Source organism: Daphnia carinata, chromosome 9 (genome assembly GCF_022539665.2).
Source record: "Daphnia carinata strain CSIRO-1 chromosome 9, CSIRO_AGI_Dcar_HiC_V3, whole genome shotgun sequence".
In the NCBI taxonomy this organism is placed as follows: Eukaryota; Metazoa; Arthropoda; class Branchiopoda; order Diplostraca; family Daphniidae; genus Daphnia; species Daphnia carinata.
In genome coordinates, this window is record NC_081339.1 from 6169354 (window position 1) to 6192877 (window position 23524).

Here is a 23524-nt window from a genome sequence, read left to right on the forward strand (position 1 = left end):
ATCAAGCTCTTAGTAAAGCTAACCCCCCATTAATATTTTCTGTCGATTTTTGGTTTACAGGAAAGACGTTACTAGTAGCAGAATTCATATCATGTCCTCCTCCTACTAATACACTTAACTGCAGGACTAACATGAAAAGTGAACGAATTGAATGCAGTGTAGCTCGAGAGTTCCGAAGAAAATATAGTGATAGCTAGCCAGTTTTAAAATATACATATACCCATCATAAGGCTATGGAAATCATCACATGCGTACTTATTTGTTAAACAAATAAAGTGATGCTAAAAGTAGTTTATTACGTCATGCCCAGGAACAAATACGTAACCAAATAATCGAAATGAACACCGCATCAAAACCCCAGCAGCCTTTTGATACCCATAAGCTTGTCAATCTAATGCAGTTTAAGGTAAACCAAGGCTGATTTTTAAAGCGAGATCAACGCACAAGTTAATGAGCGATCCATCGCTAGAAACACAATTCTTTTTAGGGATGTGACTGCAAGTGGCGCCTGAAATTCCGGACGCGGGAGTCGACCACTCCTTACCCAAACCGGGAGCGCTGTGCAGCGTGCAGATGCCGCCGTTCTTGAGAGGTTCGTGCGTGAAATGAGTGCAGTTGGAATCGCGAGCGCAAATTCTGCTGCAGGCAAGCGGATCCAGAATGTTGATAATGATTTTGATTTCGAGGCCGATGAAAATGCAAGCGTTGAGTGAAATTCCAGACGTGTCTATGGGCAACGTGAGGGATGACGGTCCCTGGCGGACGCTAGTAGTAGAACTCTGTCATAAAATTAATTGATTTAAAATCAATTGTTGTTCAATAGATTGAAATTATACCTGAACACTTGCCAAATCCTTTAAGACTTGTACCGTCGATAATTGGCACATTGATTGAAGCTGCTGTTTCCTCTTTGGCATCGGTAGAAGGAACTTGCCTACGCATACGAGAATCGATCCGGTAACTGATGGGAAATTCTGCTGCAGGAATCCATTCGGACTTCTCCACGACGTAGGTCGGATCTAAAGTTGCTGAAGTAACCGCGGCCACCAGCCATATCAAACTGACGAAGCTTTTCTATTTAGAGAAATATAAAAATAAATTGTTAATAAATGAATCGTAGATGATAGGCAGATGTAGAGCATTATTGTACCTGCATGTTGATAACTGGTGAGCGACTTGTGTCTGGTGCAAAAGTCGATGAGAAATGTGTCTAGTATGTTGAATGTGTGTATACTTTTATACCAGCAGGCACGGAATTAAATTATTCCACGGTCATCATTACCAATGCCTTATGCAACATGTCGACATTACCTATAGCTCTTTCGATTGCCAATCTCTTGCACAGTCGAAAAATGTCATAAGGCAGCCGCTTTTCTTGTTTTGGCTTTAGAATGCAGATCTAAAGTTCATCATTATGCCAATTTTGACTCTAACTGACAAAAAGCCATACTGAAACATATTTTCTAAAGGGTCCAGCAGTTGTTTACTACTGGCGTAACAGGACACGTATGGAAGCCCTGTGAAAACTGAAACATTTTCCTCTTATTCAATTAATCCAAGGAGTTCGCCATCTATAAAATAATAAATCATTCAACCAGTATATCACAGTCTAAACGGCAACCAACTTTATAAATTTGCTCACTCAGTGCAACATACCTAAAATATATGTACATAACGCTGAACAACAGCCATCATGAACATTCAGCTGCAACAGAAGCCATAAGTTTCTAGACAGCTAGCTGGCAAGAGGTAATGAATGGAACAGGATCCACTGAACTTGCATGAGCCAGAATAGAAGATCAGCTTGTTTAACTTTCAAAAAAAAGGATGACTCTTTCACCAGCACAGCAACTGCTGAATTGACGTTACCAACCAATGCCAGATTCTACTGGCTACATTCCCTTTACGGTCAGTTAGTGCTGGTCCTCCAACCACTGAAAAATTAATAGGATCATTTTATACGGCAAATTGATGCCAAAATAACTCACATGAATGATTGTTTGATGTGTGGTGTGCCATTTGTTATCAGCCAATGAAACCATTGGTGAATTCCAAAGGTCAGGGTTATTAAGGCTAGTGACGAGATGGGCTGAGTTGGCTGTATGAAAGCTATTGCCAATTGATTGTTTCCGAATACAGTATAACCATGTTTCACCTGATTTGGCATGGATCTCATCCAGATCTTCCTTCTTTCTCAGCTACACATTGCTCCATCAAAATAATTAATAACTAATAAGCAAGAAATTTTCTATTATAAAATTGCTCACATGTAAGCCATACTTACTGCCGCCTGATGACTTGCAAGTGGCTGGCTCCAGCAAGAAATGCACAAGCAGACGCTCCCTTTTGTTTTGGCAAAAATGTGGAACGCTTCACGATTTTGCGTGTCATCCTTGCGCAGGGGCCATGCTAATCTTCTCTGTATCGTTCCAATTTTAGTATATGTATTCCGTATGGAATACACTATAATGATAGACAATCCCGAGATTTATACTTACTTCGATCCCACCTAATATGCGGTGGTGTTCTTGTAACCTTTCAAGTGCTTGACGTCAGTTTACGTAGGCATTAAATTAATTTAAAATACTTCGACACCAAAGATCAAATCAGACTTTTTAAAGTTCATTTTTCGGTTTTCATAAGCTTTCAATTACTTGAAAGCCAGTAAGGTTTAAAGCTATTGTACAGGAGTATCCAAGGCCTGCTGTTCCTCCCCTTAGGGCTTTGTGCAAGTCGGCTCAGTCGCTATATGGACTGGGGGAGGATTGCTTGTATACGTACATTGAAGTGATTCATTAATAATAATATACTTAGCAAGTAAGATTATTCCTCATATTCAACGTTTGTCAGGAAGCTTATAAAAATATTTCACGCAATGTCCACAGTTCATTGCAGGTAGGTTTTAGAGCCCAGAAGAGCCATAAGAGCCCGTCTGTAGTCGCCGGACGTTTCGTCCTACATAGAAATAGTTAATTTATTTTGCGTTGCTCACATATTGTACGGGCATAACGCATACCATAACATCTGCTGCAAGACTTCGGAGGAATTTCTTTTCGTATTCCTGCTGAATGTTGCCCAAATCAGTGTCACAATGGCCGACGATTAACCGAATAAGGGTTCGACTACAAACATTTCAACTCAATCGTGACTTTTGAATTATACGGAATTCTTTTCAGAATCAATTACTTGTTGGTGCCCAATCCCTTCATCGAGTTCCGGAGTCGCTGAGCGAAATATGCGTGCCGATTCAATGCGCATTGTACTGCAACAAAGTAGATAACTGTAATTTTATGGACACCTACTTTGTTTACAACTGTCATTCTTACATATTCCCAGTAACACTTTCTCAGCATTGCCCGAGAATTCACTCATCACAGCCTTTTCCAAACTATTGCCAAAAATAAAATCAACCGTTTTGGAAATACACTGAATTTAAAAACTACTGGCGCGCCAGTACGCACTAGCGCTAGCGTGAAACATCAAAGTTATTCAATCCTATGTATGTCCAAAACGGTTGATGTTATGAAAAAAATAGCAATTTTCTCGGAATCAGCATTCGATTTTTAGTATACACTGTCATTTTCAAGCAATTCCAACGATGGTCAATTTTTGACGGTTTTGGAGGCAATTTTCCCACGGTCATTTTCTTCGTTTTTCTCCGTTTTGTTAAGTCCAATGTCAAAACGAAGCTGATATTCGTAATCAGCGTTCAATTTCGCATCGGAATAATGTATTTTTAACTAAATTAAGCAAGGATTACAAAAATTTATATGTTTTACCCGTGAACCTTATGGCATTTGAAGTATTAAAAACTGAAACCCAATGTAGAAAACTGAATATCGTACCACTAGGTGGCTATAGTGTTTGGGGGACCGTTAGCAGAAGAAATTCCTGATACAAAGTTGTTACTCATATTTTATTCGACGCTTAATACTGTTAAATACTATTATTTGGTGCTAACATACAATTTAACGTAAAAAATGTTGGTAATATAATTATGGTCATTTTTTCCGCTATTACAGTCATTCGTATCATTTTCGCAGCCGACTATGTCGGGCTTATTTTGCTATTACCCAAACAAATAGTGAACTATAGAGTGAGTTGCTTATCTTAAAAAGCAAGTGAAATAGAGTTTCAGAAGAGGTTGGAGAAGAGTACGGGCTTGTCACATGGAAGTTTCCTCTCTGTATTTGAAGATATTTTATTTAATAAACTCGTGATCTCTAAGCCATCAATCAATTACCAAATTGTTCAAGAAGACACCTTCGCAGATTGACAGTCACTGATAGAAAATCAATAATCTTTGTGAGCCCCTTGGATTGCTGAAAAGGCAAAACACTCCTCAAGTAAGAGGACAAGATCTGATCGCTACAACTGAATATTATCAGAGTAACTCCAACCAAATATTCCAAAGTGTTTTCAACTTCAGGCAACAGTTCACTAAAGAAAATGTGAACATTCCATTCGCTATGCAGGGAATGTTGCTGTAGTTATAAAGAACAATCAAAGTTGTCTCACAGATTGGATGAGAAAATGGAAAAGGTTTGTCCCTAGACAAACCCACCAACCAGTTCTGTCACGTCACTGCGAATACAGAGAAGGTAATTCAAAAGTTATTTAAAATTGAATAAATATTTTACCATACAGAAATTATCTTAAGCAAACGGTGAGACGGCTATGGACATATTCACGAAGTCTGGCTTACAAAGTCTAACTGCGGCCGTCAGATGTCCCAAATCATTGTTATTTAAAGTTGTATCAGAATTGTGCTTGTGCTGTAGGTTTTTATTTAATAATAATGTAAACTTGTGAGTGTAATCGTGTGAAGCTATTTAATTCTGATGGATATCAAATAAAGGTGAGGGTTTTGAAATATTTACCTGGATTATTCTGTGTGTGGTATTGCTTTAAAGTGGTATTGCTTTAAAGTGGTATACGAGTCATACCTGAAAACTGAACTTCAACAACTTTAAAAGGCCATGTTATATTAATTTACTATAGTTAACGTTTGAAACTGCACAGATCTTCTATACCTTGTAAAGAAGAACATAGTTCATTTTTTTAATTTTCGAAATTTTAACTTCCGGTTTAAGATCCGGTTTGTAAATCCTTAATAACTCACTATCTATTGGTCGGAACAAAAAATGACCGGCATTTTCGTAATCCTCGTGAAATTTGGGGTCGAATCCATGTGTCAGTAGAAAATATCCGAAAATCGACAAAAATCGCAAATTTCCCTGAACTGTTCTGGAAAAATCGCGATTTTGGCCAAATTGAACTTTTCGCCAAAAACAGGTCAAAATAGGTCAGATACACCTTAAATTTCACGAGGATCACGAAAATCATGTTCGTTTTGTTGTGGGCCCAGTATTTCTGGAGATATAGTCTACTTCCGGTCACTTCCGGAAATTTTTTTTTCAACTTTGCAAAAACTAAAAAATGAACATTAATATGCCAAACATTTTAAGCATTTTGATCATATAGGAAATGGTTTAGTGGCTTCTTTTGTGCTTGTTTTGTTATTTTACTGTTGGTTGATCGCGCGAATTGATATACTTATGACTCGACTTCGCTAACAGAGACTACTAGCATTATGTATCACGCTAATGGGAAGGTATACCTGTTAAATATAGATCATAGCATGAAGATATACCTCGTGCTATTATTATAACCTTATCATGTACGGCCATCTGATGTACAGTCAGGTTTAAAAATAAGCCCGACTTAAAAAATAAGCCCGACTTCAAAATTTTTTTGTGCTACTTTCATTTTTGGTTGTATTTTAAGACAAAAGATGGCGCTGATGGACTTATGTTTTTTAATGACAAGTGAATCAGCAGTGAACTGTGAAACCGGTGTCTGATTATTTGTTTTATGTGTTTTACATTCCCAAAAAAAGTATACTAAAATCTAATGGTATGGTTCGTATTTTCGAGTTTTCATTCTTCTGTGTACTTTTGAAGTGAATCACATTAAATGGATTATTTCTGTGCAAAGATTAGTCAGGTGGTCAGCTGCCATAACCACAACTACTTTACTTTCATCATGCTATTCGATTGTTCGTTGATAGGTATTCAATTTATATTTTGGCAGTCAGAATGATATGATATATATGATTCTGCTTTTTAGACGTAGCTCCTGAAACTTAAATTGCAAAGGATGCTGATGGTGAAGGAAGATCATAAACGACACAAGTCAAATGTGTTGAAACATCATAATTTCATTCCGCTACTCTTATCCCATTCGTTGTGTCCTGTCTCGTCCGAGAAACACAGCATATGGGGTTTTGCAAACCGCAAACCATCACCATTTCCTCAGTCCTCAGAGGAGTGAGGTATTATACTTGTATTTCGGCAGACAGTATGAAATTAATGTGACTATTCCCTTTTTTAGCCTGTGGAATTAAAACTGCAGCGAATGCTGGCCCTGAAGAATTGTCACTAATGGAACAAAACTATGGATTGCAATGCATCATGATATTGTTATGCTCTTGGACCACTCTTCGTTTCCTGTAAGTTAAATCTGGTAAAAAGCAGCCTGCTTCTCAATGTGTCAACGGTTAACAACCTCTATTTCAGCAGGCCACCTTTTCATTGCTACTTTCCAGCCAACATATATCCTTCCTCCAGTCTTCGCCTCGCCCGTTACTCTGTCATCGCACCGTGGTCGTCCCGTTTTCGCTTAGCCCGTCGCCCCGGCTTCACCACGTGGTCGCCCCGTCTTTGTCTCGCCCGTCGCCCCGTCTTCACCTCGTCCGTCGCCCCGTCTTCGCCTCGTCCGTCGCCCCGCCTTCGCCTCGCCCGCCGCTCCGTCTTCGCCTCACCCGTCGTGCCCTATCTTTGTATCTTTGTGGTATCATTGTATTTTATAACGTGTAATTGTGGAGTTAAGGTAACTAACATGTTGGCTGCCACGCCCCTTGATCCCCTTTTTTTTTTAGCTTGACAGGGACGGGCCGCGCTGTTCGGCTCCATGGTCTATCTGCCATGGGGTGGAGCAGCGCCACTGCCCAAGATTCGCCGTAAGGCGTTTAGGCAATGCACCTTAGGAACTCCCTTGATCGACGCGATAGATGAGACCTGGGATGTGCATTTCCAGAAAGGTCTCATCATCGTGTCAGCCCGGCCCACCCGGCCCCCTTGGTCGCTATCCCTACGATAGCGACGTAGCTAGTGTAGATAGTGGCGTGGCAGCCAACATGTTAGTTAGTTATTTATGTATGTATGTATGTATTGTATTGTATTGTATTTTAAAATGTAAACATTAGTGGTGGATTTGAGGGAGGATGGAGGGACAATAAAAAATATATATATTTAATTCAATTGAGTTTTTATTTAGAAGTATATTTATCAACTGTAATGGGGATCGAACCCTTAACCTTTAGCATACCAGTCCAATGCTTTACTATTACGCCAATTGCAGTGTTACAAATAAAAAATTTTCTTCCTAAATATCCTTGTTTATACTGCAAAGGTAGATATGCTTTAAAAATTGGATTATGACATGTACAGTTCTAAGTAGCTCAGTGGTAGAGCACTAGACTGATATGTAGAAGGTCTGAGGTTCGAATCCCAGGATAGTCGGAACGATTAACCAATGGAACCAAAGCTTACCATCAAAGGTGGCAGAAACTGAAAGTGCGAATTGAGCAAGCTAAATATAATTAAAAGATGATATGTAGTGTTTGAACGCAGCGAAAACAGGTAATGAAAGAACCAAATTTTGCAAAAAATATTTTATAAAAAGAATTTTATTGACAATTCTCTGCACATCAGAGTTATTTTTGCAACTTAAAAAGGGCACAATAGCCCTTTCAATAGTTGCCGTCAACCCAGGCAGGGGGAAACACTGCCTTGTTGACCCACCGGGGAGATTACCCGGTGAATGGCTAAGAGAAGCCGGAAGAAGAGCCGAAGATTTGGAACATTTTTACAGGAGCGATTAACCTTTAGTTCGGATTTGTGGGCAGCCACATCGCCCTCCGTGAACACATCGTCGGACTAAGCGGACACCCCACGTCCCCTTTCCGGCCAGAGCCCTCCAAACCGCGGTATATGTTATTTTTATATATACCGTACAGTAGGGGCATGACCCCCTACGGGCTTATTAGAAATTTAGGGGAAACGGGGCCTCAGAAAGAAAGGAGCCCAGATATGCACTTTGATTTTTGTAATTTTAAATACCGTTTGGGGAATATGATGCTACATGGCTGCCAATATGTACTGCTCCTATTTATGATAACAATGTATGAAAGGTAGTAACAGCAAACGGTTTTATTGCTGTTTTGTTGCTAACCTAACCTTAAAATGCAAACCTCCCCTTTTCTTTTCGAAGAAGATGGAATATGCTGTCCTACTTGTTTCTGTCATGGACTGTGGGGTCCACCGTTACAAAACTCTTCATCAGCAACAATCTTTTCTCAGTGCTCAGGATCTGCAAATGTTGTGGATGAAAATTTTTTTATTAAAAATAATTTAAAAAATAGTGTAACACAAAGCATTGTTGAACGACTTGCCTAACCAAGGAAATGAACCACGTTTGTCTCCACAATCCTGACATGATTGAAATGACAAGCTTTGTTTATTTCATTAATTCTAACTTTAAAAAAAGGCACAAAGCCCAACTGCATGGTTGAGCAGTTTGGCTTGATGCCTTTTTTAAAAAGCAAGAAGGTAGCATAACCATTACCTCAATGCGCCTGTCGTCCTTACTTTTAAGGACAAGAGTTACCACCCATGATAGCAAGCAAATAAACTCTTCTTGCGTTCATGGTATGAGATGAAAATAATGGCAAATAATAATGCAATATTGGAAGAATGATATTACCACACAGTTATGATCCTTCATAATAGCCATCTAGCATAGAGATGAGAGAACGGGAGCCAAGGCACCACAATGTCTTGTTCACAACTTGTGATATTCCCTAAAATTTATAAAGAAACAAGCAATGACTCAGCATGAAAATAATTACTTCTTATGGTTTCTTCTTAATAATGTACCATTCATTTTGTAATTTGAAAAGGAGTTTCAAATATCATTAGGTATTCTCAAATTAAAGTTTCTTGTGGAACAATGTTCTTGTTAGAATTAGAATCAATGTCTTTGGTTAACAATGTTTTCTTGACGAAACATTCACTCAAGTATTCCTTTACCATTGCTACATGATGTGTCCAATATTTCGCCCGTCAGATGCACACCACAAGTTTCACACACGACAACGAACTAGCAAATGGCGACTGGTGGCGGTTCACAAAACTCAAGCAACGTTGCCTCCTATTTCAAAATGGGCGGCGAATTCAATTTAAGACACAACTTTTTAGTTTGATGATTGATGATGGCTAGGAACTTGGCAGTGACCCTCGCTGTTCACCGGTCCCCTTCAGTAACATAGCCCTCCTAGATACACAACATTAATTTTAAAAAATCACAAAAAACAGATACTAAATTTGTAAATATATACCATCAATTCCAGAAATGAGAACTTCATTTTGTATGCAACAGATGGCGTTACGTAACCTTAGACAGTTTTGAGTTCTCGACGTGATGTCCATCGTATCTAACTAGCTTTGAAATATGCTTTAAGTTGTATTTTCACTGTTTGTTCTCAAACCTTACGTACCTTATCAAGCTTGTCAACAGGTTCAAAGCTCTGCAATCGAGTTCGTGACTAAACCAACTCTTTTTACTTTTATATATTTTTTTTTCAAAATCGTTATCTTCGTCCTTGTGTGGATGGCGATTTAGGTAGATGCCACGTAGATAATACCTTAAATGTCACCTACCTGTGCTGCCGGGTCTAGCACAACTACGTTGTTAATGATGTTTATGGCATGTTATAGAATTTTATTTATTTACGGGGGTAGGATAAGCGATTGTCAACAGGTTCCGCCGATGTGTACACCTTGTAATCCCTCCCCCAGTACGAAATTTCCGCTACAGCTTTACGTCATTATCTTTTAAACAGAGAAATCTATGATGAAACTGCAAGTTTTGCTACAGTACCTTACTCGTCCAAAGAATAAGAGTGTCGTTCAGTCTTTCGCCATTCGTCATACCGCTATGAACGCTATTCTACTCTCGTTAGCAATCAACCTCTTCTATACCTACGCTTGTTATGGACTTGACAATTCAATTCCATCGGTATGAATTGCTTTTGTACTAACCTATCATATTAATTAAAAATTTTTCTCATTTAAAAACAGCCAGCCCTAGTTTACACTAAAGATACGAAGATTGTTAGTGGCACAGAAGCAACGCCCGGAGAATTTCCCTGGATGGCACATCTAACTATCGTCAGGAAGGGTAGAGAACGAGAATGCGGAGGTTCTCTGATCAGCCAAAATTGGATTATGACTGCAGCCCACTGCGTGGATGGCTAAATTAGGTCCCTTCACGTTATGTTAAATACCTTCGTAACAATCAATTTCAATGTTAAAATAGAGCCGATTCGGTGACGGTGGTGCTAGGAGCTCACAATTTAAGTGCCGTCAGCGAACCATACCGTATCAGTCTACAATCGACAGAATACCATATTCACCCTAAATATTCCAGCGAGACGTTTCCAGATGATATTGGTCTCATCAAACTTCCTGTTAGCGTCACACTCTCCGGTATTCAAATAATACATGCTCGTTTAACTTACTTGTTATACGATCTGCTTTTTGTTAATCTGCAGCCCGCATTCGTCCAATCGTTCTAGCCGATTTAGGAAATCGCGACCACGTCAACAATACGGTGATAGTTACCGGATGGGGCTACTATTCTGACGGTTGATTAGCATAAATTACATAACAGCAAAGTTGCAACTAAAACAAGAAATCTTTTTAGCTATACAATGGACGAGCGACGTACTTGTCAAAGCCTCGACGACCGCCATTTCCAATGAAAAATGCCAAGAGTCGTGGGGAAGTATAATAGTCGGCACAATGATTTGTACCAGTAGGACACGAGGTGGCGTTTGCAATGTAACACAATGTTTTGGAGTTTTTCACGAATGCATGAATTAATCGCAGTTCTGATTGTAGGGAGATAGCGGTGGGCCAATGATTTACCTTGTTGACGGTTCGTGGGTCCAAATCGGCATCACGAGTTTTGGAGCTTCGCCATGTGAATCCGTGATACCTAATGGCTTTACTCGTGTCCAATCTTACTTGAGCTGGATAACTTCAATTACTGGCATATCCTACAACACTACACCGCGGCCGACGACACAAACAACAACCGTGTTTTCTTGTCAAAACAATGGAAACAAGGCCAATCCAGCAGATTGCAGCACATTCTACATGTACTCCAACGGAACTCCTTATCTATTCGTAAGAATAACCTATAATAATTACGCCTTTTCTGCATCTGATGATCTCATTTGAAATGCAGAACTGCCCGGGTGGATTGGTTTTTAATCCCCAACTCCAAAACTGCGATTATCGTCAAAACGTGCCCCAATGCAATTAGCCCTCAGAGAATTTGAATGCTGTTGTACATAAGGACAGAAAGAAACAAAAATCGGAATAAAAGATATATACAGACCTCTTTAGGTAGTCCCGGCAGTTAATTGTTAGCGGAGGAAAAAGAGAACCCTCACCCACTAAGCGGTACTAGGTTACGCCTGTAAATTGTCGAATCGCAAAAAAAGGGATTTTAATTACACTTACTGAAAATGCAAACGATAGACGTTTTCTAATCAGTCATTCCTCTCTCTTAATAAAAATTAAGTTTTTTTGGCAGACGTTCATTACACGTTTGGCTTGCATGGGAAGAAGGAAAAGGCTCTTAACTGAAAGCTAACGTGCTAGCCTGTATACTGGTTGGATCGAGTGTCAAGTACGTCCTGTGCCAAAATGTTGGTCAGCAATTCTACGAAAGCTCCTACCAATCACAGTTTTTATTGTACGTCAACCGTTTCTAAAAACCAAATAAAGTAAGTTGTTGAAGGGAAATCAAAACTAAAGATAATTATGATTAACTTTGGTATGAATGGCTGTGTTACATGGAGAAAATCTCCTAATGTGGGCTGCAAAATCGGGTTTCGTCGCCCAGCTGATGGTTCTTGATTAGTTGAAAAAAATTACAAAGTAACTTACATGACTGCTAAAGCAAAAGGACCTCTAACTGAAAAATTAAACAAACAATTGGTACAACTTTAGCGGCAAATTTATTAAAATTATGTTACCATTGTTTAGCCCATTTCTTCAGTTTGGCCTTCATTGTCATCATCGTCAGTCTTACTGCAAGTAGACGATTTACAGTACGCGTTAGCTATGCCATTTTCAGCTCCGCGATTTCTTCCTCTTTGCATCCATGTGTGGGCATTGTTCGTTTCCATCCGTGGTCTGATATCTTGCTTCGCATAGGCAGATAATTCGTAAACGCTCTTGATCGTTTCTATTGGGTCAACTTTCCCAATGGCACTCCTGATTCTTTGGCGCCCGTAATCGGACCACGTAAAGTCCTTGCGCTGCAAAATAGTCGTAACGGCGTAAGCAACGTCAGAGAAGCCTCCCATGAAAAACAAATTTTTACAAATTCCCAATGGCAGGATGCGGTTGTAAGTTAGGCAAGCTCCAGCGCCAACTGATGCGGCTCCCCCTGCGATGATTATTGAAGCAAGAAGTGAAGTTAGGCAGATCATCTTCCACGACCATTTCCGATTCTTTACGTCGATAACACTGTCCAGTTCCATTAGACGGAAAAGAATGAGTTCGTTGAACATGTTACTGGAACCAGAACTGCGCAAAATACGTTCCAAGGGGTCGAGGTAAAATTCTGGTGTCACCTTCCTCGAATAGACAGATTGATGATTTTCGCAGTATTCTAAAAGAACTTGGTGCGTCAGCATAAGTGCTTTGTCGTCAGCAATTTTTAACTTCGAAATTCCTTCTCTTAATTTCGTTTCATCATCTTCTATTACTCGAGCTCCAGAAATGACGTGAGCCGACATCAAATCGCCAAGCATATCTCGGTATGGTTTAAGTGGTAACAAGTTGATGGCTTTCAGATAACCAGGACCACATTCAGACGTTGAATCTTGTATCTTTAACCACTGACGTCTAACAATTTCTGCGACAAACTTTCGTCCAATGAGCTGCGTCACAACTTGTGCATAGACTGGGCACTGTGGATATTCAAATCCTTTGGTAACATCGTAGTCAGCCGCGAGAAGTCCTTGATCATCGATGACGTTTCGCTTCAACAATTCGTTCCAAAGTCCATCTCGTTCAGCAGGAATTATATTTATTCGATAGAAATCCTCATTAAACAGACGGCCGAATTTCCCCAAATCAATAGCTTTGAGTTTGTTGAGATCCAGTCGAGCGATCTTATTGAACTCGAAATTTTGTTTTCCAAGTTCATATTCCGGGACGGATAGGATTCGTTTGATATAGGTTTTGGCAAACATAATCTTTTTTCTTTCCTTTAGTTGCTCTTTGTTGTCGTAGATCGGATGGTACAAGACGTTAACACATTTCTGTTCGTGGTTATAAGTGCCGATTCCAAAGTCTGAAGTGATTGCTTCATTCCGATCAATCTTGGGAATTCCGTCGCACTGCGTCTCTGACATGATGACGCATTCCATTTGGACGCCGCCCTTTAGAAACTCCAAAACTTTAGTACGGACGAGTTTCTTCCAGAACATCTTCCTACTGAATCGGATCAATTTTTCTTTTTTTAATTCCTTTTCAATCTCTTCTTCACTTACGGCATTGCCGAAGATTGAATCGAGGGTCTTTTCGAGTTTTTTGTGTACAGGTATACCATAGTAGTCGGCAATCTGTTGGATCAATGCACTTCGATTGTCACGACTGGCGTTGTGGAAGTCTACTTGTTTGGGGGAAATGCTGGCATTCGGAATGGTGTCGGGATGGTTGAGTTCACAAGCAATGCATCCTGATTTCATTAGAGATTTAAAATGCTCGTCCGCGTGCTCCATACGCATTTCCTGGCCTCCTCGCACTTTTGCGGTTTTGTTGTTCTCGCTCACAAGCTTTGCAATTTTGCTGGCAGTTTTTTTGAAGAAACTGGGTTCTTTCGGAGAAGCTATACTGATTCCACGAAGTTCTTTTACGGAGCAATTATTGCCCACCAAGGATCGGAGAGAGCCGAGCAAATATTCCATGATCTTTACATTATTTTCTTTCTGCTCTTTGTAGCCATCAATGACACAAAATGAAGAAATTTTCACTGAATTTGACATTGACTTGTTCATTATGCTGTTAAAAGACAGCTGCGCATCGATGTGGTCATTGATAACCGTCTCCGCAAAACGCACCATGCGAATGAATTCATCTTTTTCTTTCAAGAACTTGTTCTCTTTGAGAAAAATTAACGCCTGGTAGTAATGAGCGGCTGGATAAAAGAAATTGCTGTCTGAATTGACAACATCTTTCAAAATTTGATCGGCCAAGGAAAAGTTTGGTTTCTTTTGAATGGCAAGATGCTTTGCAACAGCAATTGAGCGCACAGGCATGAACCACTTGATTATATCGTCAAAGTTCTTAAGATTGGGAAAAATAGTTGGATACTCAGCGCTCCTATTGGAATTCTTTTCATCAAGGAACAGGGCCCACTTGTCCAGGGCACTGTCACGAATGGCTTGCATTATCACCTGACGAGATTGGTAGATTTCTCCATTGCTAGAGCTTTCCTTTAATTTTGCTTCGATATTCTCTTCAGAAAATGTTGTGATGAAATTTTCGAACAAATATTCTTGCCTTTCATTGTTTTCAAAATCCTCTTTCAATCGTGATAATCCGCTGATTTTCTTGTTCGTTTCGTCTCGCTTTCATTTTGGTCAATATTTTTTCAGCATCCAATTCTTCGTTTTCTTCTAATTCTTCATCCTCGTCCGACATGTCCCCACTCCGATCGTCACACAAAATGAGGATTCCACTTCCTGGATCTCCTTTCCTTGCCGCTCGGCCCATCGCTTGTTCACTGATCCTTTCGTTTTCAGGTAAATACGTCAAACAGACGTGCAGACCTCCATTCGCTCTCAAGCTGTTGCTAATCTTGATATCTGTTCCTCTTCCAACCAAGTTAGTGGCGAGAATAACATGCCCGATGTCCAGTTCGTCACTTTCAAATGCAAATTTCTCATAGTCTCGTGTAAAACGATGGATCCTGCCATTAGGTAACCGCAATTTTAGTTTTTCATAAACTTTGTTCACTTCTCTGATGGTTCTACAAAAAATGAGGATGGATCGAGGTTTTATGTCCACATCATTTAGTTTTCGCTTTGGTTGATTTTCTTCTGGTACATTTACAACGTTCAGCGTTTCTTGAATTATTTCCTCTAGCCACGGTCTTACCGACAAGAATACTTTAGTCGTTCTAAGGGCAAACACTTTAGGGAACGCCGTTGGTACCCTAAACAAGCGGCACTGGTACTCTGAAACTAAAAATTGCTGCTCTTGTTCGGACCCCAGCGTCCCTGACACGCCCATCATTCTCTTACGGTACTTTTTGATGTAAGTGGCATTCGAGATGAAAACAGCTTTGAGACTTTGAAGCGTCAACTTACATCCTTCTTTCAACTGAAGAAACTGGTGCAAGGCTCCGTCCCATTGCGATAAACTTTGATCCGTTCCAGTGTCGGGATCGATAATAATAACTTGCGGGTTGAGATCCGGACTGATGTCTGTTCGATCTTGGTCGATGACGTAGTTTTCATCGCGCCTCAATTCAAGTGCCTGAAAGGCGTTGTCAATCCACGTGCCGAGATTTCGATCCACAAAGCCGAGAAGATAAGCAGGTATCCGAATGCGACGCTGCCGATTGGCCACTTTGCGAAAATAGAAAACCAATTTTGCATTGAGATTGGTCTCTCTGAATTGGTCATTCATCGGGCTATAGTTTATCTTCTCTTCTGTAATTTGGTTGGCATCGGCAATTAGTAGACGTCCGTTTGAGTCAATTACTTCTTTTTTGATCAGATGATTCCACAACGAATCTTTTTCATTTTCAAAATCTTCTAATGGCGCGTGAAGTGACTTTAAATCATTTTGATTTATGACGCCGTACAAATCGGATAACACGTCAGATTGAATGAATTCTTTCCCTGTTCTTTTGAATTGTTCCCTTTTCCAGTGGAGTTGCACACTTTTCCCCAAATGAATACGTATAACGATTCTAAAGTGTCCATGCCGGGAATGTCGTGCGATAAGTAGAGAGTGTTGTTGCCACGGTCCAACAACATGCAATCCACTTCGTCAATAATGATATACGAGAATACTCGGTCGCCACGGATACCGTAGCCATAGAATTTGTCCAACAAATAATCACGTTGGAAATTGGCCAATTCTCCGTACACCACAGCTTTGTCATAGGCATTTGTGCGTTCCTCTACTGAATAGCTGCTATTGTTGGCTACGCTGACGTTGAAGAATTGGTAGATATTTCTGAGCCCTCCTTTGTCGGACAACAGGGTTGAATCTCGTAGGGCTAGCACGTTGTTGCTGGTAATGACGTCGATTTTACCGAACGGTTTCGATTTTTTCTTCTCAGAAAGTGCAAAAGCGATGGCGACTCCTGCGACTATTAGTGACTTGCCCTCACCGGTCGATAATTGAACCAAAGTGTTACAAGAATCCGGTTGTCTTCGTAATAGTGTCACGATTGCTACTCTTTGGGCATCACGCAAAGAAAATCCTAGTTTCTCTTTCACGGCGAAACTGTAGACGTGGAGAAACATTCTAGCGCATCATCACTTGTAAGATCTAATCCATTTTTTGACCATTCTCGCATTCGTGTATCGAATCTCGCTAATGTCGCTGCAGGGCGTCGTCCTTGCATTAAAAAATCTCGAGCAGACAGTATGGCTGCATCAAGATCCATTGTTTTGGAATTGGAAACGCTTTTTTTTACGCTGTCCAAAAATTCATGATTTAAATTTCCGTTCAATATTTGAAGATCTCGTATCATACCATTGATGATACAATCGACGTTTCTTTCCTCAGGCGTTTGGTTTGGCTCAATTACAATGTTCAATGCGGATGCCACGTCTCCACGTCCAGTTACAACTTGCTGGTTGTGAACCAGTAACGAAGTAGAATCATCATCGTTGGCTTTCAATTGCAGTTGGCAGGCTGGCTTCACCATTTTCGCTCGTTTATTGTCCAATTGAAGCTGTTGATTTCTAAAAGTCAGCTGTCCGAGTTGAATTTCTATGCTTTGAACTTGTTTCGCCAAAACCTCGTCCTTGGTAACTGGCTGCGATTGTAATGGGCTGGAAAACATCGCTTGGAGTGTTTGGAACATTTCTTTGCGTTGGCTTATTTGCGAAAGATGCTGGTAGAGATTTTGGTGTAGGATAACCTTCTTCTTAACAGCTTCGACCAGCCTTATAGTTTCATACAGACCCTCTTTAATCTCTATCGACGTATACCTCCTTAAAGTCCCACCTCCAGGTTGAACTTGTTTGGCACACGAATTTTCACCGTTTGATGATTTATCCTTAAAGTTCAACTCCAGTCTGGCATCGGTTTCAAAGCCAAAATAATTTCCTTCCACATTTGTGTCGCAGTTGTCGCTGTTAACGTTGTGAATGAAACCAACGTCACCGGCAGGTTTACCAGTTTGACCATCAGAACCGGACGCCTGATAGACATCAGATATTCGAGTAGCATACGGTAGACGCTTCTGAAAGCCGATAAATGGAAGATTAGGCTGGACAGAAGGGGATCTGTTTAACACCTCCAAGGTCACAGTACCACCATATCCGCCTTGTCCGACTTTTCGCCCTGAAAAAAAAAAACATAAATTTAAAAAGCATTTTATTGTTCATCTTTACTTGTTTCTTCCTGAATTAACACAATCGTAATACCTTGGATAAAGATAAGCGTATGCCTTTCCTCCTTTTGTACACATCCTTTTTCCGTTTCATAAAAAGATACCATGAGTAGCTGGGCATCTTCCACACTTTCGTTGATTATGAAGTTAGTGCGGTTGAGCTCTTGCGCTATACTCTCCCCCGGCAGAAGATTTCGTAATTTATTCGTAATCATATTCTTGTTTCGGTCGCCAGTGCCATTAAATAATGACATGGACGGAAAGGCTTTTTTAAATTCTTCTCTTGTCCATTTGTGAGCCGCACTTCCGTCGCCTCCGTTAGATATAATCGTAAATTGATTTGCGTTGATTATCTCGTTGCAAACAATGTGTACATTGCCACCACTCTCACCTGGTTGCCGTTGTTCCTCTACATGGAAATTGAATTACTACAGCGATCGTCTGTCACCAATCAATTGTATTTGTTTACCTGCTTCTTGATGGGTCATGTTTTGACCAGACACGTTCCAAGAAACGTCACAGTCAACGATGATCTTATCAGTGACAACACCTACGTTGATACCGTGCCAGATTTCATTTTCCAAATCGCAATCAACGTGAACAGACACCAATCCAACAATTTCAATTTCTTGTACGTCTGTGGTTTTCAATTCAATCATTTCCGCCATAATTTTGCTGAGAAATACTACATTTCCATGGATAGAAATGATTTCTCTTCCGTCTTCCTTCTTGACTTGGACTTTTGTTTTAGGCAGTAGGTATTTCTTGAAAACCTCTTTCACCAGTGAAATGAATTTCGGGGTCCAATCACCATCAGCTATTGAAGCGGTTGCTTGTTTAATGCGTTGGATCTCATTCTCATCGGTGAAGACGGTCGGGAAGTCTTCACAAATCTTGCTGATGCATTCCAGCCAATTAGTTATGCTGTCCATAGCAAACATATTGTCGTAATCAATCTTCTCCATAATATCCTTAAACTCAATGATTTTCGCTAGGATGTTGTCGAATGCGGCAATGAAATTCCTGTATTTCTTGCCATATGTTTTGTCTTTGACGACGTAGTTCCAGCACCGAGAGAAAAGCTCGTTGATGCAAAAGATTTTGAAGTGGTTAAAATAGCAGGGAACGAGGATAGTAAAACGAGGAGTGTCTTTAAACAGCTCTTCCTGTTTGACGATCAATTGAAGATACCTACACCTTCGATCACACCAATTTCGAAGTCGCGATCCAGGTAACGGTAATTCGGCAGCAATTTCTTGAAATGAATTAACAGAATTCAACTCATATAGGAGAAGAGATATTTCTAAGGAAATATCACTCTCTGCGTTCTCCAGGTCGTCAAACATTCTTCTAAACGCCTCGCTGTACCACATCTGCAACACGATTTTTACATATTGCCCCTCGAGACACGTCGTTTCGAGAGAAGAAAGTGGACGTCCCAATTCTGATTCGATACGACTCACAGCGTTGGGGAAAAGCTTCAGATCGATGCCTTCATTATCCAACTGAATCCAACTTCGGATTTCTTTGGCAACATCTTCTTCTGTTTCATATTCCCGTCCTGGGTTTTTTGGCTGGGCATGAATTTGTTCAACAACGGTCGCTCCTTCCCCATCCATGTCGAAAGAATTTGCTTGCAACACAATGAACAGATGCACAGTAGTTTGTATCTTCTAACTGATTTCAGGTTTCTGGGCCTAAACGACAACATAAAAAAACAAAAGCAATCTAAAAATCAAGTCACAATAGCAAACTACACTTTTACAAACAAATGGGTTCATGTGTACGACAAGTTTTCTCTGGTTTTACCGTCTGACTAGTGGCATCCGGTCGCCATGGTTTTTCAAGGGATGTCTTACAGACACATAGTACACACAAAATGCATGGGCGCCAACAAGATGTTGACATTATTCTTTAGAACAGGATGTCACAAATTCGCTTACGTCATTGGGTTTTCCACTTTCTATTTGAATTCGATGGAAACACGACATCACAGCGGTCACACTATGCACAAACCAAACGACAAGCATTTCGGTAGAATACACTGTAGGATGGTAAGAAATTATTTGAATAAAATTGTCACTGACTATTTACCGGAAAAGGCGTCATCCACGTAGAAAAGTAAAAGAAATCCGAGTCGGGAATGTTTAATTCGTTAACGCAGAAACTGTGCTTTTTCAGCTGGGCGTGCAACAGCCTCCACTTGTTTGGCTGGTCTCCTATGTTGCTGAGATAACACTGAACTGGGAATGAACGGCCAACTCGGCTCTGGGGTTTGTTATGTCGCCCCGAGGCTTTAACACACACAACTCATTTTACGACTTAGTCGCAGCTGGCCTACAATAAAAATAGTTCGCGTTGGTAAACTGGTATACCCTAGCAACAGTTGCGATCCTACAATCCAACACACTTTTGCTATTTGTACTAGGTGCGTTAGTTAATGAATGCTCACATTTCTGTGCTGTTTGTTGAGTTAGAGGCTAGGCTGTGTTTCTAGCTTACCGAATGACAAAAGGAGATAACCGATAAAAAAATTCGTTGATGCCTCAAGAGGCTGGATGAGCTGTCACACCTAAAAATAAATACTTCTAGTAGCAGACCATCATGAAAAGCGTAAGACAAAAGTGGCATACCGTTGACACATCTGCGGCCTGAGACAGACAACAATGCCATTGGTAATTCGAGGCTGTATCCCTCCTAACTTGTTCTGGGGAAAAAACGAAATCAAAAAATAAATTTCAGCCTCAGAATTAGGGATTTTATCAATAAAATGCTAGTTTGAATGTTTTATATCTTATCCACAAACATATCCACCAAAGCGGCTGAAAAAGAGTATGTTTTGCAACATTTTCATCCAATAAAAGAATATGCCTTCTGCTGAGAAATTATTTGGTTGATGACCTGTTTCACCCTACTGTCCAAACCCTGCAGAGGGTAAATTAAAAAAAAAAAACAAATTGTTAAGTTTTTAATCTTGAACGACAGTTGGACATTTTTTTAATTCACCGCATTTTTGGCGTAAAATAAAAATTCCGTTCGCCTTCTCCTGCAAAACAAAAATAACAATTTTTAAAAACTAATTCAGAAATAGCAATTTTACAATGAAAAAATTTTTGACTGAAAGAAGAAGAATCAACGAAATGAAATTGATAATTGTTTTTTTTTTACCACAGGCGAGTCGCTTACGAATGTCTCCAACTGAGCTAATGGCTAGTGCTTTAGGTGCTTCATTACTACCCAAAACGATAGGCATCCTCATCAAACCAAAGATGGTCACCCAAGAGAGCGATCAGTGAATAGCGAGTGTCCCGCAATGGGTCGCGCCAAAAAGATGGTACATTCGGTTATGTTACTCTGCTTACATAGCTGGTTCATCGAGCTCAAGTGGCTGGACAATACTCCATAATTATCTCTTTCTGCATGGAGACAATAATGATCCAAGAAAACAACAAATTCGCCTGAACATCCATTAACTAAAAACCGTCGAGAAAAAAGAATCATTAAACAAACCAATAAAATCGTAAAAAAAAATCGTAAAACAGACGACGAACCATAGAATATAAAATGAAGTTATGTTTAATCCGAAATGACTCCATCCTAATTTTACTGATTGAGAACTAACGCGTTGACGTTCCAGGTGCGAGCAGGAAAGCTTAAACAGCTGTGTGCACACACGAAGTTGGTAGCCTATTGGGTTTAGGTCAAATCAATATTGCCTGTTAACTACGAAATGTTTTGGTAATGAAAATTGTGGTAGACATTCATACGAGTTAGTGATTCTATGTTCGAAAATGTTTACCTAGCTTTGCTTGAACGTGTACGCAATTAACTAGTTCAAATACAGTTGATCAATATACCAAGCCTGATATGTATGTTAGTACGGTTGCTGAAAAAAAAAAAAAAAAAAAAAAAAAAAAAAAAAAAAAAAAAAATACATACCAATACGTCCGTATTAACTTCAACGTGTACTACACCTGCGCAAATAGTAAACCAAGAGCCAGTAATGAAAATAATAGAAAAAAGAACGAATCAATTTACCGATACACCAGGTATTCATGTCCGTTCGAGTCCTACAAAATGCGCTGGATTTTCCACGGAAGGACACTGTCCAACGAGTCTCTCGTGCAGGTAAGTTGTCAATATCAGTTAATAAATGGCTCGTTTCTCTGCAACCCAATTTGGTGTTTTGGTACTTGTTTGGTCGACGTCGTATGTCGTAGCCAGTCTAACCGTAGATATGCAACTGGAGCAACTGAGAAACAATTACGTAAGCCAATCATATCAATCGAGCAGTCTTACATCCATTTCGAACATATTTAATTGTTCCTCTGTATGTTTGTGTACTTCCAAATAATAAGATGAAACTTGAGCAAGTTTTGGCTTCAAAGGACAGCCGTTTAGAATTTCTGGAACAAAAGGTTCAACAGCATGTAAGCTTCCTCTTATTCCATTGTCGTTAGTTGAAGAATTATTTCAACTTTTTTATAAAAAAATAAAAACAGGGAAATTTAGAAGCTCAAATTACCCGACTTGTGAATGAAGTGAATCAAATGAAAACTCAAGTAAGGCGGGCACCCAAGCTGGAACTCAAAGTCCAACGACAGGAATCCCTTCTAAACGCCGTGCATGGAGAAAGTCGAAGCCACAACGTCAGCCTTAGACAGGGAACAACACAAATGCCAAAATCCTGCGCAGATCTAAAGAACAATGGCCACACTTCAAGTGGAATGTTTTTAATTATGGGAATCAAAATGGTGGAAACTGTTTTCTGTGATTTTTCGAAAGCTGTAAACGACCCCAGTAAGTCTAAACGTGAGATTGAATGATTAAATTAATTTCTGATCTTAATAATTTCATACTTAAAGGTTTCCAGAAATGGATAGGATTTGCTGATGTTAAATCCTTCCCAGTCTACTTCCATGCCCAGAGAATTGGGAACTACGGCGCTGCCAATACTGTCATTCCGTTCAATCAATTAAGGCTGAATGTAGGGAATGCGTTGAACCCTGTTACTGGAGTCTTCATTGCTCCAAAAGCGGGGAAATATTTCTTCGCTTACTCAGGCCTAAGTTGGGATAGTAATGCTAAAGTTCAGTTGCAAATGAAAAGTGCAACTGCGGATTGGTCCAGAATTGGAGAAGCTCATTGCACACCATTCAATACTTTTGCATTACAGTCAAGTCTAGAACTAAAAAAAGGAGATGAAATCAGAATAATCCACATTCATGGAGTCATCCACGACAGAGATGGCAACAACTTTAGCAATTTTGTTGGCTTGCTCCTAGAAGAGGATGTTTTTGGATGTTAGGAAGCTTTCAAATGAATATTGGTTGACTGTGCTACCCAGTGGCAAGGTATAGGAGTACATTTCTCCTATACCATGTCTGTGGTTCCATATGATCATGTTCTCTGTAATATGGAAACATTTTCTTGGAAAATTTTTCCATCAATGCATTTAGTCTAGTACCTATTCTTTTGGGGTTATAAGGACATTATGGGGAATAAACGGTTGGAGGACCATCAAAGCTAGTTTGTCGTTTTTTTTATTAAATTAGACTTACCTTTATCAATCTAGCCAACAACCGGTCTGTTCTGATGAAGACAAAATGGCGGAGAAACACTCTAAAAAATAAGGAGGCTTTTCCGTTTGACTAGCGCATTCCAATTGGATGCAAGGATCTAAAATTTAAGAAGGAACAATAAACCTCAAATCAAATAGAAATAATAATTTATGTTGTTA

General features: G+C 39.9%; 5 protein-coding genes, 1 long non-coding RNA gene and 1 other non-coding gene across 12 annotated transcripts; 3 read left to right on the plus strand and 4 right to left on the minus strand.

Annotated features, from left to right (window-relative positions):
- Positions 1-320: 320 nt before the first annotated feature.
- On the minus strand, positions 321-2503 carry LOC130698103 (uncharacterized). Of its 5 annotated transcripts, none has more exons than XR_009003174.2 (6): positions 2285-2503; positions 2156-2198; positions 1657-2098; positions 1151-1571; positions 837-1074; positions 519-779 (listed from the first exon to the last, which is right to left on the minus strand). XR_009003174.2 is itself a non-coding variant. In XM_059496929.1 (5 exons), exons 3-5 carry the CDS (start codon positions 1154-1156, stop codon positions 766-768), a joined length of 258 nt encoding a protein of 85 aa, XP_059352912.1. In that variant the 5' UTR covers positions 1157-1571; positions 1657-2098; positions 2156-2291; the 3' UTR covers positions 519-765. The 5 variants fall into 5 exon arrangements, 2 of the variants coding, with proteins under 2 accessions (XP_057376894.1, XP_059352912.1); XR_009003173.2 differs by having other exon boundaries at positions 2156-2208; XR_009003172.2 differs by having other exon boundaries at positions 1657-1934; positions 1989-2098; positions 2156-2291.
- Positions 2357-2462, minus strand: LOC130698203 (U6 spliceosomal RNA). The gene has a single exon (XR_009003217.1). It is a non-coding gene; the product is annotated as a U6 spliceosomal RNA (small nuclear RNA).
- Positions 2504-5964: 3461 nt separating the features above from the next.
- On the plus strand, positions 5965-6511 carry LOC130698139 (uncharacterized). The gene is made up of 3 exons (XR_009003204.2): positions 5965-6070; positions 6130-6334; positions 6394-6511. It is a non-coding gene; the product is annotated as an uncharacterized LOC130698139 (long non-coding RNA).
- Positions 6512-10016: 3505 nt separating this feature from the next.
- On the plus strand, positions 10017-11526 carry LOC130698070 (brachyurin-like). 2 transcript variants are annotated; one of them, XM_059496926.1, is made up of 7 exons: positions 10017-10140; positions 10203-10374; positions 10440-10610; positions 10676-10768; positions 10828-10964; positions 11025-11312; positions 11374-11526. In XM_059496926.1, exons 1-7 carry the CDS (start codon positions 10060-10062, stop codon positions 11449-11451), a joined length of 1020 nt encoding a protein of 339 aa, XP_059352909.1. In that variant the 5' UTR covers positions 10017-10059; the 3' UTR covers positions 11452-11526. The 2 variants fall into 2 exon arrangements, with proteins under 2 accessions (XP_059352909.1, XP_059352910.1); XM_059496927.1 differs by having other exon boundaries at positions 10203-10371; positions 10437-10610.
- Positions 11527-11880: 354 nt separating this feature from the next.
- LOC130698037 (uncharacterized) lies at positions 11881-14572 on the minus strand. Its single transcript, XM_057520816.2, has 2 exons — positions 12170-14572; positions 11881-12108 (listed from the first exon to the last, which is right to left on the minus strand). The coding sequence occupies exon 1, from the start codon at positions 14462-14464 to the stop codon at positions 12176-12178; it is 2289 nt and encodes a 762-aa protein (XP_057376799.2). The 5' UTR covers positions 14465-14572; the 3' UTR covers positions 11881-12108; positions 12170-12175.
- A 148-nt stretch (positions 14573-14720) lies between these two features.
- Positions 14721-19993, minus strand: LOC130698188 (uncharacterized). Its single transcript, XM_059496812.1, has 7 exons — positions 19879-19993; positions 19728-19788; positions 18254-19481; positions 17819-18193; positions 16730-17735; positions 16097-16667; positions 14721-15986 (listed from the first exon to the last, which is right to left on the minus strand). Exons 3-7 carry the CDS (start codon positions 19401-19403, stop codon positions 14721-14723), a joined length of 4368 nt encoding a protein of 1455 aa, XP_059352795.1. The 5' UTR covers positions 19404-19481; positions 19728-19788; positions 19879-19993.
- Positions 19994-21879: 1886 nt separating this feature from the next.
- LOC130698084 (uncharacterized) lies at positions 21880-23280 on the plus strand. Its single transcript, XM_057520884.2, has 4 exons — positions 21880-22051; positions 22143-22214; positions 22287-22584; positions 22650-23280. The coding sequence occupies exons 1-4, from the start codon at positions 21938-21940 to the stop codon at positions 23090-23092; spliced, it is 927 nt and encodes a 308-aa protein (XP_057376867.1). The 5' UTR covers positions 21880-21937; the 3' UTR covers positions 23093-23280.
- The last annotated feature ends 244 nt before the right edge of the window (positions 23281-23524 follow it).

What these genes read in the sequence shown, in the direction of transcription:
- LOC130698037 (XM_057520816.2), bottom strand. Translation starts at nt 14,464, where the DNA reads ATGCCTGTGCGCTCAATTGCTGTTGCAAAGCATCTTGCCATTCAAAAG.
- LOC130698070 (XM_059496926.1), top strand. Translation starts at nt 10,060, where the DNA reads ATGAACGCTATTCTACTCTCGTTAGCAATCAACCTCTTCTATACCTAC. An exon ending in TTGACAATTCAATTCCATCG is followed by an intron (nt 10,141 to 10,202) that starts GTATGAATTGCT and finishes ATTTAAAAACAG; the next exon opens with CCAGCCCTAGTTTACACTAA. An exon ending in TGTTAGCGTCACACTCTCCG is followed by an intron (nt 10,611 to 10,675) that starts GTATTCAAATAA and finishes GTTAATCTGCAG; the next exon opens with CCCGCATTCGTCCAATCGTT.
- LOC130698103 (XM_057520911.2), bottom strand. Translation starts at nt 917, where the DNA reads ATGCCAAAGAGGAAACAGCAGCTTCAATCAATGTGCCAATTATCGACG. An exon ending in AGGATTTGGCAAGTGTTCAG is followed by an intron (nt 780 to 836) that starts GTATAATTTCAA and finishes ATTTTATGACAG; the next exon opens with AGTTCTACTACTAGCGTCCG.
- LOC130698084 (XM_057520884.2), top strand. Translation starts at nt 21,938, where the DNA reads ATGGCTCGTTTCTCTGCAACCCAATTTGGTGTTTTGGTACTTGTTTGG. An exon ending in AACAAAAGGTTCAACAGCAT is followed by an intron (nt 22,215 to 22,286) that starts GTAAGCTTCCTC and finishes AAATAAAAACAG; the next exon opens with GGAAATTTAGAAGCTCAAAT. An exon ending in GAAAGCTGTAAACGACCCCA is followed by an intron (nt 22,585 to 22,649) that starts GTAAGTCTAAAC and finishes TCATACTTAAAG; the next exon opens with GTTTCCAGAAATGGATAGGA.
- LOC130698188 (XM_059496812.1), bottom strand. Translation starts at nt 19,403, where the DNA reads ATGGATGGGGAAGGAGCGACCGTTGTTGAACAAATTCATGCCCAGCCA. An exon ending in CATGACCCATCAAGAAGCAG is followed by an intron (nt 18,194 to 18,253) that starts GTAAACAAATAC and finishes ATTTCCATGTAG; the next exon opens with AGGAACAACGGCAACCAGGT. An exon ending in TACGCTTATCTTTATCCAAG is followed by an intron (nt 17,736 to 17,818) that starts GTATTACGATTG and finishes TTTTTTTTTCAG; the next exon opens with GGCGAAAAGTCGGACAAGGC.